This window comes from Penicillium pulvis (genome assembly GCF_028828015.1).
Source record: "Penicillium pulvis strain IBT 33274 chromosome Unknown contig_1_segment0_segment0, whole genome shotgun sequence".
NCBI lineage: Eukaryota > Fungi > Ascomycota > Eurotiomycetes > Eurotiales > Aspergillaceae > Penicillium > Penicillium pulvis.
The window spans coordinates 3,443,357-3,456,667 of NW_026643074.1; the positions used below are offsets into that span (position 1 = coordinate 3,443,357).

The 13,311-nt window shown below is 49.8% G+C and overlaps 4 protein-coding genes across 4 annotated transcripts; 2 read left to right on the forward strand and 2 right to left on the reverse strand.

Moving 5' to 3' along the window:
* Positions 1-317: 317 nt before the first annotated feature.
* Positions 318-4,842, reverse strand: N7503_004259 (ribosome biogenesis protein URB2; the record flags this gene model as incomplete). Its single annotated transcript, XM_057063806.1, has 2 exons — positions 4,804-4,842; positions 318-4,739 (listed from the first exon to the last, which is right to left on the reverse strand). Exons 1-2 carry the CDS (start codon positions 4,819-4,821, stop codon positions 318-320), a joined length of 4,440 nt encoding a protein of 1,479 aa, XP_056924721.1. The 5' UTR covers positions 4,822-4,842.
* A 132-nt stretch (positions 4,843-4,974) lies between these two features.
* Positions 4,975-5,989, forward strand: N7503_004260 (MICOS complex subunit MIC10). The gene is made up of 4 exons (XM_057063807.1): positions 4,975-5,009; positions 5,071-5,155; positions 5,282-5,432; positions 5,691-5,989. The coding sequence occupies exons 2-4, from the start codon at positions 5,081-5,083 to the stop codon at positions 5,738-5,740; spliced, it is 276 nt and encodes a 91-aa protein (XP_056924722.1). The 5' UTR covers positions 4,975-5,009; positions 5,071-5,080; the 3' UTR covers positions 5,741-5,989.
* Positions 5,990-6,585: 596 nt separating this feature from the next.
* Positions 6,586-8,538, forward strand: N7503_004261 (nucleobase cation symporter-1 family protein; the record flags this gene model as incomplete). The annotated part of the gene is made up of 5 exons (XM_057063808.1): positions 6,586-6,685; positions 6,789-6,859; positions 6,916-7,165; positions 7,218-7,942; positions 8,002-8,538. The coding sequence occupies 5 exons, from the start codon at positions 6,586-6,588 to the stop codon at positions 8,536-8,538; spliced, it is 1,683 nt and encodes a 560-aa protein (XP_056924723.1).
* A 756-nt stretch (positions 8,539-9,294) lies between these two features.
* N7503_004262 (uncharacterized protein) lies at positions 9,295-13,145 on the reverse strand (the record flags this gene model as incomplete). The annotated part of the gene is made up of 6 exons (XM_057063809.1): positions 9,295-11,768; positions 11,893-12,512; positions 12,574-12,745; positions 12,792-12,853; positions 12,904-13,042; positions 13,088-13,145. The coding sequence occupies 6 exons, from the start codon at positions 13,143-13,145 to the stop codon at positions 9,295-9,297; spliced, it is 3,525 nt and encodes a 1,174-aa protein (XP_056924724.1).
* Between the last annotated feature and the right edge of the window lie 166 nt (positions 13,146-13,311).

Genomic DNA, 13,311 nt, shown 5'->3' on the forward strand with positions numbered 1-13,311 from the left:
TATTCTTACATTTATTTTCCTTCCAAACCAATTCGCGTGCGAATGTTTGCACATCTAATACCAGTACATATCAGTCGGGGGCTATTATGGTGTGGTAGCACATCCTATAATAATTGATCTGTACAAGTACCCAGTAAGCTTAATGGTGTTTGACGTGACTCTACTTGTATATAAACTTCAGAACAATCATATGCATTCGGGGATATCATAAGTCTGGGTAGAAAAATGTTGTACAGAAGAGAAATGTGAAAACCCTCTTCAAGTAGAAAAAAGTCGATACACCGGATAATGCAGAACCAAAGAAAACAAAAATACAATTATGCCTTATTCCACTTTCCAAATCTAACATAGTCGTCATAGAGAGACTTGAAGATAGCCCGTCCGGAAACATCAAGTCCAGCATTGAGCGCACGCAACGACTCCTTAGACATCACGTCCAGAGCCGCATACATACCCGGCATCAAAGCAGCCTTGACATCCGGCAACAGAGATCCACGAAGCGAGCACTGCGCATACTCCATCACGACATATTGCAAGTGCTGGCCAGCAATACGCTTTGCCTTTTTGGTCTCATCATTGAGAGCGTCACGCGAAGCACCAGCTTGGGATCTGAGCACAGCGGACGTAGTGGGGTCGCTGAGGGTTGTGAGGAGACGGGTGTAGGAGGATGTGTGCGAGGCTTCGAGGGGAGCGAGCCAGAAGGGTTGAGAGAGGGAGGATGGGAAGTGGGCTGAGCGAGAGCGTTTCCGGGAGCGCGCGAATAGGCAGGATAGTAGACGCTGCATGGCCGGGACGACTAGATGGAAACGACCGCCAACCTTGAGACGCTGGAGACCCAGGACGATACCCATCAGCCGGCAGAGACGGGTGAAGATTGTAGGCGCGTATTGCGGAGAGATGCGCGGACCGACCTTTGAGGCAGACGAAGCGATTGCGGCTAGGATTGCGTCGATGTTACATTGGGCAAGAGCGCGGGTGTGCACGCGGAGGAGGAGGGCGAGACTCTCGACTGCGAAGCAGAACTGCTCAATTGAGGTGCTGTGCGTCATGGCTTCCGCTAGATCTGCGGAAAGAAGAGACAGTTCGCGTGCGACGTCGCTATCCTTGTCGTCCACTGATGGGAGTGAGATGACAGCGAGGTAGATCACGAGGATGCGGTACCCGGCATTGTTGCCAGTCAAACCAAGCTCGCGGACTTCACGGATCGATTGAGTGACTCTAGCAGTGGTCATGGAACGGAAACGCTCGGTGGTAGCTCGGATGAACAGCTGTTGGTCTTCGGCATAGAGAGACTGGAGTGTGATGGTCTCGGCGCACTGCAGGACCGGCTCGGTGATGCTTCTCTCGGGGCCCTTGGTGGCTAGAAGACGACGGCGGATCAACCGAGACGGTTCTGAGTCAACCGACATCTCCATGTAATGCTCGATCTTGGACAGGAACTTTTCCACTTCAATGTGGTTTGTTGCAAGGTCCTCGAAGTCCTCTAGAGCATCAATGGTTTTGATAAGGGTGATGGTTTCTTCTAACTTTTGCTTTCTGCATCGATCCTTGACAGACTTCATATCCGCCAGCACCAGACCGAAGACACGCTCGCGACAAGAAGCAAGCTCGTTTTCAGAGATGGCTTTTTGCAACTTCGCGCGGTGAACCCAGAGCTCCGACAAAGTCAGACGCAAGAGGAAGCAGGGCATGGAGTCACGATCAATCTGTCGCAATTTAGAGGCCTGTTTGGAGACTCTGGCAAACAACTTCTTAAAAGTCTCAGACTGATCTTCCTTGGCGAGAACGAGCAGCTTGGCAAGGATTGCACGGTACAGGCTTCGGAATGACTTCATGATCTGAAGATCCAGCTCAGTGCCTTCAAGGGAGATGGACCGGGCAGCAGTCCAGATTGGTTCCCATTCGCCAGTGACGTTGGCATCGCACTTCGGCATGGCGGCCAACTTCGCCATCATAGTTAATATCCCAAGAGTAACCTCGGGGATGCTGTCCTGCTGGACCAACACATCGTTGAGCTTGTCCAGGATAGCAGTTCTCAAACCGCGAGTGATCAAGGCAGTTGGAATCCTTTGCAAACTATCGACATAGATACGACGATCAGAAGAATCTTTCTCGATGCGTTCGTTAAGGAGAAGTGCCAGATCAGGCACAAGGCATGGTACGCTGAGCAGATACTCGTGGCATACGATGCTCGCCCATGCCTGTAGGAACCGAGCATCATCAGCCACAGCCTCAAGCGGCAACGAGGTAGAATGGTACTGGGCTGCAGCCAGAGCAAGAAGTTGCTGGAAAAGACGCGATCGGTGATCGGTTGAGATGCGTTCCCAGACCTCGGGAACCCTGACAAGAGCAAGAATATAAGCCAAAGCCAAAGTAGTGGCAGTGTTGAGGGTGTCTATCCGGCCGTTCCAGGGTGCCTTCATCGATTCCTGAGCATCCTCACGTGAAACAGAGGTGACGAGGCTTGTGATATCCTGGGAGATGGTGTTGAAAGCCTCCAGCTGCTCTTCCTTGAGTTTGCCTTTCACGGAAACCAAGGCAAATCTGTACGCTTCCCAAGATTCCAGTGGGGCAAGAGGCGCCTTGGTCAGGTTTCTATGGTTACGATGCACGGTCTTCGAAGCAGCAACCACAAGGGACTGTGCCGCTTGTGCTAGGGCATTATCGGGCGAATGAATGTTGTTCTGCAGAATATTGCGCATAAACCGCCACAAGCGCCAGCGCCAGTGCAAGCTTTGCTTTGAAGAGAGAGTGGACGTCAATGTTTCCAAAATGTGGGACATTGTCTTCTCTGAGTCGGTGAACTGAAGTGCCTTTCCGCGCGAGCTAGCCTCCATGACGACAATCTTTGCATATGACTGAGGAGAGCTGGAGACCTTGCCATCTTCAGCCCTAGTCTCCACCGCAGCGGTTTGCATAAGAGTTGTCAGAATTGAACCACTGAGAGTCGTTCGGATCACTTCACTGAACGTATTGCACAAATCATCGTCCTCCCAGACTGAGAACAAGGGTAAACTCTTATCTTGAGCACGAGCTTCCTCGATAACGACTAGTTGATTGTGCCACACCTCCAAGAAAAATGGCAGATCTCTTGCAGCTGCGAAACCACGCAGCAACGGGAGCGCAATATCATTTTTAATGATATCGTAGCTCTCAGGCTTGCTGGGAACATCACTGCGCCATTCGAGAAGGATCTTGCCAAGTAAAGCGTCCAGGAACTTGCGGGAATCGCGAAGTCCGGAATTTGGTAAAAAGACATCGACACCAAGGCTGATTACCAGAGCGGTGACAGTCCACTGGACCTTCTCTAAGCCCTCTTCAAGCAAACCGGTGTAGCTCGCGTGCGTGAGAATAGTGTGAAGAGATAGGCCAACATTGCGTTCGAGAGCCACCCGAAGGAGCTGCTCTAGTACGGAGACAAAGCGGGAAGAAAAGTTGTCGGGATCATCTTCCTGAGATGTAGAATATGCCAGCTCTGCCACGGCCACAAACAAAGTCTCCAACCACGGAGCCTCATGGGTTTGGCGTCTGAAATCGTCTCTTGGAACGGCTCGTACAGCATTATCAAACAGCTCTGGAAGAAGCTCAATTGACTGCCAAAGGGCGTGGAAGGATCCATTCTCGGATGTCTCGGTACCCTGAAGGCTCGATTGCTCGCGGATGATTGGCCGTAACGCGGCAGTCACTGGCTGAACCGCACTCCAGTCTGGTTCTTCCTGCGAGTAATCGATGCCAGAACCCCCTCGCTCAAAGAACGCTGCCCGCGCTGGGAGTAGCACATGAAGGGCAGTGATTCTTTCAACAGCATGCAGGAGGTATGCTCTCTCATCCGTATCGAGGTTCACCTTTCTCAAGCTGAACTGAAGCCTGAGAGCATGGGAGAAACTGGATTTCGCAAAGCAGTCATTGCTTATTTTGTTATCATTATCATCGTGGTGAAGAGACCTCGACTCCCATAGCTCGAGCATTGCTGGGAACACGTAAAGCAAGTGTTGAAGATCGGTTGTTTTGGCTGCTTGAGTAAATTGGGCAATGGCTACAGAAGCCAGCTGGAATGCCCTACCCAGCAATAAAGCAACCACATCGGGGTCACCTCGCAAAGCTAGCTTAAGATGGGAGTTGGCAATCTCATCGGTGCCAATTGTTCGCTGAGCGAGGGCCACCACTCCGTGCAAGCAGTCCAGTGCGCGGATGAATGCAAGGAAGCACGAGGCGGGGTTCTGCGGAGGGCTGTCGATATCCATAGCATCCGGGTCATTGTCTGCACTGCCCCTCTTCCGTTTCATGCCCTGAGTCCCATGTGGCTCATCTGCGGAGGAAGGGCCGGACAGCGTCGAGTCCGAATCCAAGCTCGATAAGCCACTTCCCACTGTCGCATGAATGTCGGTCTCCAAGTCCGCAATCGTCTCGCAAATGATCGACAAAAATTTCTGTTCCTTCATAATTGTCGCCATGTTTTTTGGTGAGATCAAGTCGATCAGCTGTCGTAGTAGCAGGAATGACGCAGGATCGACGCGATAGTTCTTTCCCGTTCTCAGTCTCTTCAGCAACCATCGCAACACCCACTCCTCCTTTGGAGTAGCCTTGATTAGGATTTTGTCATTTCGGTGTGTCTCTGGGTGACTTTCGCACAACGAAAGATCCAATCCTAAGATCTGTGCCGCTTCGTGTAATTGGGTGCTCGGAGAAGCGCTGCCTTTTTCGAGGCGGAGGAGCGCCTCTTGCGACGATCGCGGGCGCTAAAACACCATGTGTTAGTACCAAGGAGCGTTGAATCATATGTTGAAAGACGGTAGAGCTTACCTCCACGAGTGAAGGCATCGTGAAACCGAACCGATGGACTGGAGGGGTTGGTATACTCGAGAAACAAAAAAGAATGTCCAACGGAAAAAAAACCGCGGCGAAATTCCCCACCGCCTTCGACCCGATCTTCCTCGTGAACTCCCGACTCCTTGCACTCTTCTCTTTCGACCCCATCTACTCTCTTCAATTGCCCTTCTCAATTCTACGTACGTACTTATGCTGGTCGAAGCGAGAAATTTGGTTCGAAACTAACGTATCGTTTTTCAGATTTTTCACAATGGCCGATTCCAGCGAGTCCCGGTCGGTCGCGCGGGCCACCAAGCCCGTCAGTGAGGCTTTGCTTAACGAGAAGGTATCTACACTTCTGGAACCTGCTACCTCCATGCAGTCTTATTGCACGCTGGAGACATAGACAATAAATGCTCTTGGAAGCTTTAATTCGGAAACATGGGCTAATTCTTGAACTGCAAATGTATAGTGGGACCGTGCCATCTCTTCAATGATCATCAAGTCTTCCCTCGGCCTCTCCTTCGGTGTTGTCTTCTCAGTGCTCCTGTTCAAGCGGAGAGCTTGGCCCGCTTGGGTTGGTCTTGGTTTCGGTGCCGGTCGTGCCTGGGAGGAGTCTGATGGTATGTTTACCTCTACAATTGCTTTGGTTTAGTTGCGCGAGGTTGTCCATCCAAGGACTGGTACTGTCAGATCTTGTGGGAGGTGGTTATGGCTTCTACAAGCTTCAGCTGGGATGCCGCTGCCAAGTCGATTCCTAGCTTTAAAAGCTGCACGCAGGATCCACCCGACTGCTTGAAGAGTGACAGTGCTATTTCTGGGGAGCTTTGGAAGCTTGGCAAAACGTCTTTAACGTCCAGATCAGCTAACTCACCATATAGCTTCTTTCCGCCGCGGTGGCTCGTCCATCACTGACGCTCTGCGCCGGTAAACGGTTGCCAATGTGTTCCCCATCGTGTACGATACTGTACAGAAGACGGGAGATCGGTGCCGGGGTTCTTTAGAGATAACAAAAATCCTAGACCGATATCCAGTATTGTGACCAGTCGGTCAGCGTCCACTGCTTCGGCATTGAAGGCGTTTTTTTCTTTGTCGTTTGGCCGTTTGAGCTTTTATATGTGTTAGTTCAATGGATCCTGTTTTCCGAATTCTGAGATTGTGCTCGAGTGTTGCACGTGTTAGAACGTAAAGCGCATATGGAACGATGAAGCAAAATCCGTAATACTTCGGTCATAGGTGGGATGATGGTGGGACAATATCAAAATGAACCACTCCGTTCCTTCTCTATCGAAGACCACGTGACCAAAGCTATTACTCGATGGCATCGAGTCAATGAAGAATCCACTTTTTAACTAATCTTTCATTCCCCATGATTAGATAGGCCATCGACCAATCAGCAACGGGCGTGGTGGCTTGCGGAGAAAGTGGATCCCCCGTTTGCACCCGCTTATCATTGATAACGTTGGTCTTTTAGACAATCGGCGTAATTGAAAATGATAGGCACACACGCCTCGGTGCTCAAACCCCGGCCCCAGGCCGATTCTGGGGAATCATATCGTTTGTGGCGGGTCCGCGTGTCGATGATTATCCCGATGGGACCATTCGCAGCCCACCCTTATCATACAAGGATGCAACATCTTGGATGTTGGAACTCATTATATCATAGGCCTCCTGCCACATGGTTTCTAGGTCATCACTTTTTTCTCTCTCCTTAATCCTACCCCAGGTCATACACCGGGTTCATTCTTTTTGCATATTTGCAGATAATCTGGCATTATGGACAAGATTAGATGGGGTCTCGATAAACTTTCTGTGGCTCATGAGCCAGGGCTCACTAATGCCCAGTTGATGTTAACCAATGATGATTTACGACCAGGTAAGATCGCCTTACTATCAATGCCCTCTATGTTTCTTTTTTTCTGTCCTCGGGCGTTTTAAAAAAAGGTGAACTAACCTGGATCTTTATTTTTTTGCTATAGTTGAACCCGAACGCCGCCAATGGACTTGGTTAAACTATATCGCATTTTGGATTGCGGACTCGCTGAACATCGTGAGTCCTCGATCCCTCGATCCAATATCGAAATATCTCTAACAGGACATATCCAGAACACATGGATGATTTCGTCCTCAATGATCATCGCAGGTCTTTCGTGGTGGCAGGCATGGATTTGTGTCTGGGTTGGATATTTTTTCGCCGCGGGTTTTGTCTGTTTGACCGGTCGCATTGGTGCTGTCTATCATACATCATTTCCAGTCACCGTCCGAGCATCCTTTGGAATTTGGGGTTCTTTCTGGCCGGTGATCAATCGAGTGGTGATGGCGATTATCTGGTATGGTGTGCAGGGTTACATTGGAGGTATGCGATTTTTTTCTCCCATATCCGCCACATTATCTAACAATATATGCAGGCGAGTGTGTGACTGTGATGATTACGGCTATTTGGCCTAGCTATAAGAATCTGCCCAACTCAATCCCTGCCAGCGCCGGCGTCACAACCCAGGGCTTCGTCAGCTTCTTCCTCTTCTGGCTGTGTTCTCTTCCGGCTCTGTGGTTCCCTGTGCACCAGGTGCGCCACTTGTTCACCGTCAAGGCAATTTACTCGCCAATTGCTGCTATCGCATTCTTTGCCTGGGCCATTTCAAGGGCAAACGGCATTGGTCCTATTATCCACCAGCCCAACACGGTCCACGGAAGTACCCTGGCATGGCAAGTCGTCACGGGTATTATGACCTGCATTGGAAACTTTGCAGCCCTCATTATGAACGATCCTGATTTCTCCCGATTCGCTCGTACGCCGAAAGATGCGTTGTGGTCTCAGCTTTTGACTATTCCCATCGGTTTTGGAATCACATCATTCATTGGTATCATCGTATCTTCATCCGCGACGGTGATCTACGGCACCCAAGTTTGGAACCCTCTTACTCTTCTAGGCATGTTCCTGGAAGGAGCAAGCTCTGGACAGCGCTTCGGTATTTTCATCATCGCCCTGGGATTCACCCTGGCCCAGTTGGGAACCAACATCTCCGCCAATTCCGTTTCCGCCGGAACCGATCTGACAGCATTGATGCCTCGGTACCTGAACATTCGACGAGGCAGTTATATCTGTGCAGGTATCAGTTTGGCAATGTGCCCGGTATGTCTTTATTAGAAACCAAATCCATCATAAAGAAAACATCTAACAATCATTTACAGTGGAAACTTGTCACCGGCTCTAGCGAGTTCACTACCTATCTATCCGCCTACTCTCTCTTCCTGTCTGCCATTGCGGGACCTATGATCTGCGATTACTACTTTGTTCGCCGTGGTTTCCTAGACATCAAAGGCCTCTACAGCGCCCGCAAGACAGACCCATACTACTACACCTATGGCTTCTCCTGGCGCGCCTACGCCGCTTACTTCAGCGGCATCCTAATCAACATCGTCGGATTCGTTGGCCAAGTCGGTCCTAAAGTCCCCGTTGGTGCTCAGTACATCTACAATATCAACTACTTCTCTGGCGTCATTGTTTCTGGTGGCATGTACTGGATCCTCTGTTATTTCTTCCCTATCCCTGCAACCAGTGATAAGTGGCATGAAGTTGACATCGATTACGAGGATGTGTCCGTTGCCTACGGACAGGAGGTGATGGATGGAGACCGCACATCCAACTACGGGGAGAGGAGATCTATCTCAGATTCGCTCCCGTCTGATGACCAGAAGGGGCTGAGTTCTGCTTCGAAGAAAATCTAATATGTAGATATTTTGGGATATTGGGAGCGTTTATTTTGGATTTGTGTATTTATCATGATTGATTCCCCACTTTACATCACCGGCGAGAGCTGGATTTTGATGTATAATATCGAAGCTCACTGCTTCGAACATTATGATGAGACGATATTTGAATGCGATTCAGGACTTGAGGCTGACTGCCCCGGTGCAAGCCTGTCCTTTGCAACATCAGTTGAAATTCCTTCACTTGTAGTATGTATGTGTACCCACTGACGTATAATCTAGCTGCAGTAGTGGATTTCTTCTCACAACATCGGTGGATCCTCAAACCCCAACCCAATTTTCGAATGCGGGAATTTTGTGGCATCATTAATGGGGCCCATGTCATGTGTGTCCAACTTTTCATAAAATCTCCCAGGGCACTAGAGATACCATGAGAGGCTCGGGTCATGACTGAACGATCCGAGCTAGCACGAACCAGACGAGTTGGGGGTGGGGGTTTTGGGTACCCTAATATCAACCTGATGGTGTTTCCCATTGAGGCAAGCGTCAACCTGTGTGTGGATATCCTGGAAGTGGGAACCAGGAATCAGTATTCTACTCCAACCCTTCAAGTCTCTCTATTTTTCTAGTAAGCCCAAGTCTTTTGATCCAAAAGCTCAAGAATGGCCCGGTCTTATTGTAACAGAATTCTTCACAAAAAGCTTTCTTGCAATCAGGCGATAAAATTGACTAGACAATTATACTAGAAGTAGCACGGAGAGAACCTGGCTCACCCTATGATTGTCGCTTGAACCCCACCACGCCAATAGGCCCGTTGTTCATACCAATCTGAAGACCACTGTTCTGACCTCCAAATGTAATATAGACAGAGTCTATCGCAGCTCTATATGCAGCGTCTTCTGGAGCTTTTGCAAACCGAGAGGCGCTCTCCCCGCCAGTTCCGTTTTTTCGTATTGCGACTCCCTGCTCGAGCAGCTCACCCGCCTTCATCATATGACAATCCACTTCATATGCTGCGGCGAGGACATGCTGCGATGCTAAATGATCAGGATGCCCTTCGGCAAGCGTTCTCTCGCGTACCGCGACCACATGCTCGAGTAGTCCCACTGCTTTCTTGATCTGGCCGTCCGCTTGATATGCTATTGCGAGGACATGTTGCGATGCTAGTCGATCAGGATGCCCTTCGGCAAGCGTTCTCTCGCGTACTGCGACCACATGCTCGAGTAGTTCCACTGCTTTCTTGAGCTGGCCGTCCGCTTGATATGCCCTTGCGAGGACATGCTGCGATGCCAGTCGCGAGGGATGACTCTCAGCAAGTGTTCTCTCTCGCACTGTAACGACGTATTCTAGCAGTCCTAGAGCTTTTTGGATTTGGCCATCCGCTTGATAAACTCCCGCGAGTTGATGCTGGGATGCCAATTGGGAGGGATGTTCTTTATCGTATGTGTTCTGTCGTACTGCGACCACATGCTCAAGAAGCTTTACTGCCATCTTGTTTTGGCCGTCCGAATGATATACAGTCGCGAGTACTTGCTGAGAAAGTAGTAGATCAGGATGGTCTTCAGCGATTGTTCTCTTGCGGACTGTGACTACATACTCCAGCAGCTTCACTGCTCTCTTGATCTGGCCGTCCACGTGATACGCCCGTGCGAGTTCATGCTGAGATGAAAGTCGATATTTATGGTTTTCGGCCAGTATTCTCTCGCGAACTGCGACTACGTACTCCAGTAGCTCCATTGCTCTCTTCATCTGACCGTCCGCTTGATATGCTCGTGCAAGCTCATGCTGGGAATTCAGTCGAGAGATGTTCTCTTCAGCTAGAACTTCCTGTCGTATCGCAACCACATGCTCGAGTAGATCCACTGCACTCTTGATCTGGCCGTCCGCTTGATATGCTCGTGCTAATTCATGCTGTGCTCTCAGTCGCAGTGGGTGCTCATTATCACAACATCTTTCCTTCCAGCTTAAGTCTTCTTTGAAACAGCGAATGGCGTCTTTCGTCCGCCCATCTTCTAGGAGACACATGCCTACCTTGTAGCATAGCTCATACCTCTCCTCTATGTCGTGTACCTCATTCTTCCAGAGAAGCGTAAGAGCGTGCGGTAGGTATGCTCTCCATGAATCACGATTTGACCAATCATTTAGTGGGAAAGCCACTGCAATATGGTGTGTCGTGTTCTTCAGTATTCGTTGCGTATCTCCTTCTTGATTTACCCATAATCGCGTCGCTAACTGCACTAGACTGTGCATGTCAAACACTTTGCCATCATCTCGTTTGGTCATGAATGCATAACCGCATAAAGTGCCAATTGCGAATTCCATTTGCTCTTCAGAATCCAAAGGCGGGAAGAGCGTTCTCGGAATTGCTTTCGGTTCAATGAATGATATAAACGCTAGTAATTCAGCAGCAGCGGCGTCAGATTCTCTTATCCTGTTGAAGGAGATCAGCCACGTCGTGGCAACAGCATCGGGGTATCGAGTGTGGTCGTGAAAATGCCTGCTCATCAAGCCTATCCTATCATGTTCGGTACCATGCATTAATTCAAGGTATCGTGAAGTCGAGATGTCGTTCCTGTTCATATAGGCAGCCGCCTGCGTGATAGCCAAGGGTAGCATATTGAGTTCCTCGAGTAATTGTGTTGTTGTCTGTCGATCGCAGAGCAAACCTTTATCCACTACTTTCTCGACAAAAGCCGTAGCCTCCGCTGGCATCATTTTCTGGATTTCGATTATGTTCCGTTCCGCGAATGACACAGCAACCTCTCGCGAGCGAGTGGTCAGCAGCATCACGCCGCTTCGGCTGACGGGCAAATACGCGTAGAGCCCACCTGAATTATCGGCACTACCAAAAAGTAGGTCCAGATCGTCCGCATTATCCACAATCAAAAGCCATGGTCCAGCCGCCTCCGAGCTCAGGTACCGCTGCACCAACTCCAGGACTGTTTCGTCATCTGTAGCTTTATGAATGCCAAGCTGTCTGACGATTTCAGAGTAGGCCTGCTTGAAGCTTCCTTCGCTCAGCGCGGCAACCCAAAAGATAGAATGTCCTCGCACATGTTTTTTGGCCCAGTACGCAAGCTGCAGAGCGACTTGGGTTTTGCCAACACCCCCAAGTCCAAACAGCGCCATTTTATGGTTTTCTTTTTGGATAAAGATTCGATTTTTGAGCGAGTTCAGTGTGTCCACACGTCCAGTAAAGTGGTGATTCGCTATAAGAGGGATGACATAGTGGCCCTGGGAACGGCTGTCTAGTGACATATATCAGCAAGTGGTAACCCCGAAGCGATCATTATCATCACACTAACAGCTATGTAATTCACTATAATCACCCGCGGGTGCTATCGTACGGATCCGAGATTGGGCCCAACTTACTTGCTGGCTGAATTTTGGATATGTCAGCTTTGGCCGGTTCGATGCCAGACCTATCTGCCGACAAAGCACTCGCCCGCGTAGAAACATCAACAAACTTCTCGATCGCTCTAGTCCGCTCAGAAAGATAGTTGCGGGTATGCGCGGATATTGTGCTTGCTTTCTCCCAATCTGACAATGTGATATCCTCGAGGCCACGATCCACATTAAACCGAAAGTACTGGCCACTATCACCGAATCGGTCGTCCAGGCTGGTGGCAACCTTCTTTGATGATGTGGCCATCTTCTTCAGAGCATCTATGATTGATATTCGGGTATCCTTGATATTGACAACATCTCCAAGGCCGGTACCAAGACTCAAAACCTGTAGCTCTTGGTGACCAGGAAACACCCGCCGAGCTTCCTTGATGAGCTCATCACAGGGATTATTATACCCGAAACCAGCATCAATGAACTCGACTGCATCCCGACCAACTTTAATCGGCTTGAAGAACGTAGTTGCAGCTGAAGTTGCACGCGCTACCTGCCATATGGTGCATTCATCCAAGTCAGCCGATGTATCGTATGTCTCGAAGAGCGTCGGTTTCGCGTCGACGTTGGACTTTGTGATTGCAAGAGCCACCCTATAATCTATCAGCTGCTAATATTCTGTATCCTGCATTAAATCTTCATCGATAGGCCTACGTTTTCGTGCAAGCCTGGTCACGGAAGGCCAAATTAGAATGTGGACATGTTTCAGTTGTCGGGGAGCCTTGGCGCCGACGGGCCACGCATTCCCCATCTGTACAGAATTCTCGAACTGTCTGTTTAATGGCTTCCTCTAGCGCCTGGGCGGAGAAAGCTCCACGGGGCGACGCTGGGAGAATAGAGGTCCGTTTAGGAGTAAACGCCTGTTGCGCAACCTTCCGGTAGGCCCGTATCATCCACAGTCATTCCTAGCCGACCGAGCATGATGGCGATGATTCTTTTATGTCATTAGAAAGTGATTTCGGTATGTGGGGCCATCGTATTCACCCTCCAGTGCTTGTGCCTCCGATCAAGTCAAAGTGGTCACACGGTCGTGGGACGCGGTCAAGGTGCTTAACGTCACGGATTTTCTCCATTATCTTCTCCAAAATGAGCAGACTTGAGATTCCGCGAATCCCGCCCCCATCTATAAGTATGTTAGCGGATCTTCGTGTTTGGACAGAAGTCTTACCAAGAGAAAGGATTCTCAGTGGCTCAGAATGGCCGCTCAAGGACACTGTAGACTCCATATCTCCCTATGCTCTTGCTTAATGAATGCCGTTTATTCAGCCGCGATGCCTCGAGTGACATAAGCAAAAATGAAGGTTTTGGAAGCGATCATATAGCAGAGTGCTGAGTGTTGCTTGAAGATGTCAGCGCCAGTCGTGTCGGGCCGCCCCCTCCCCCGCATGTCGC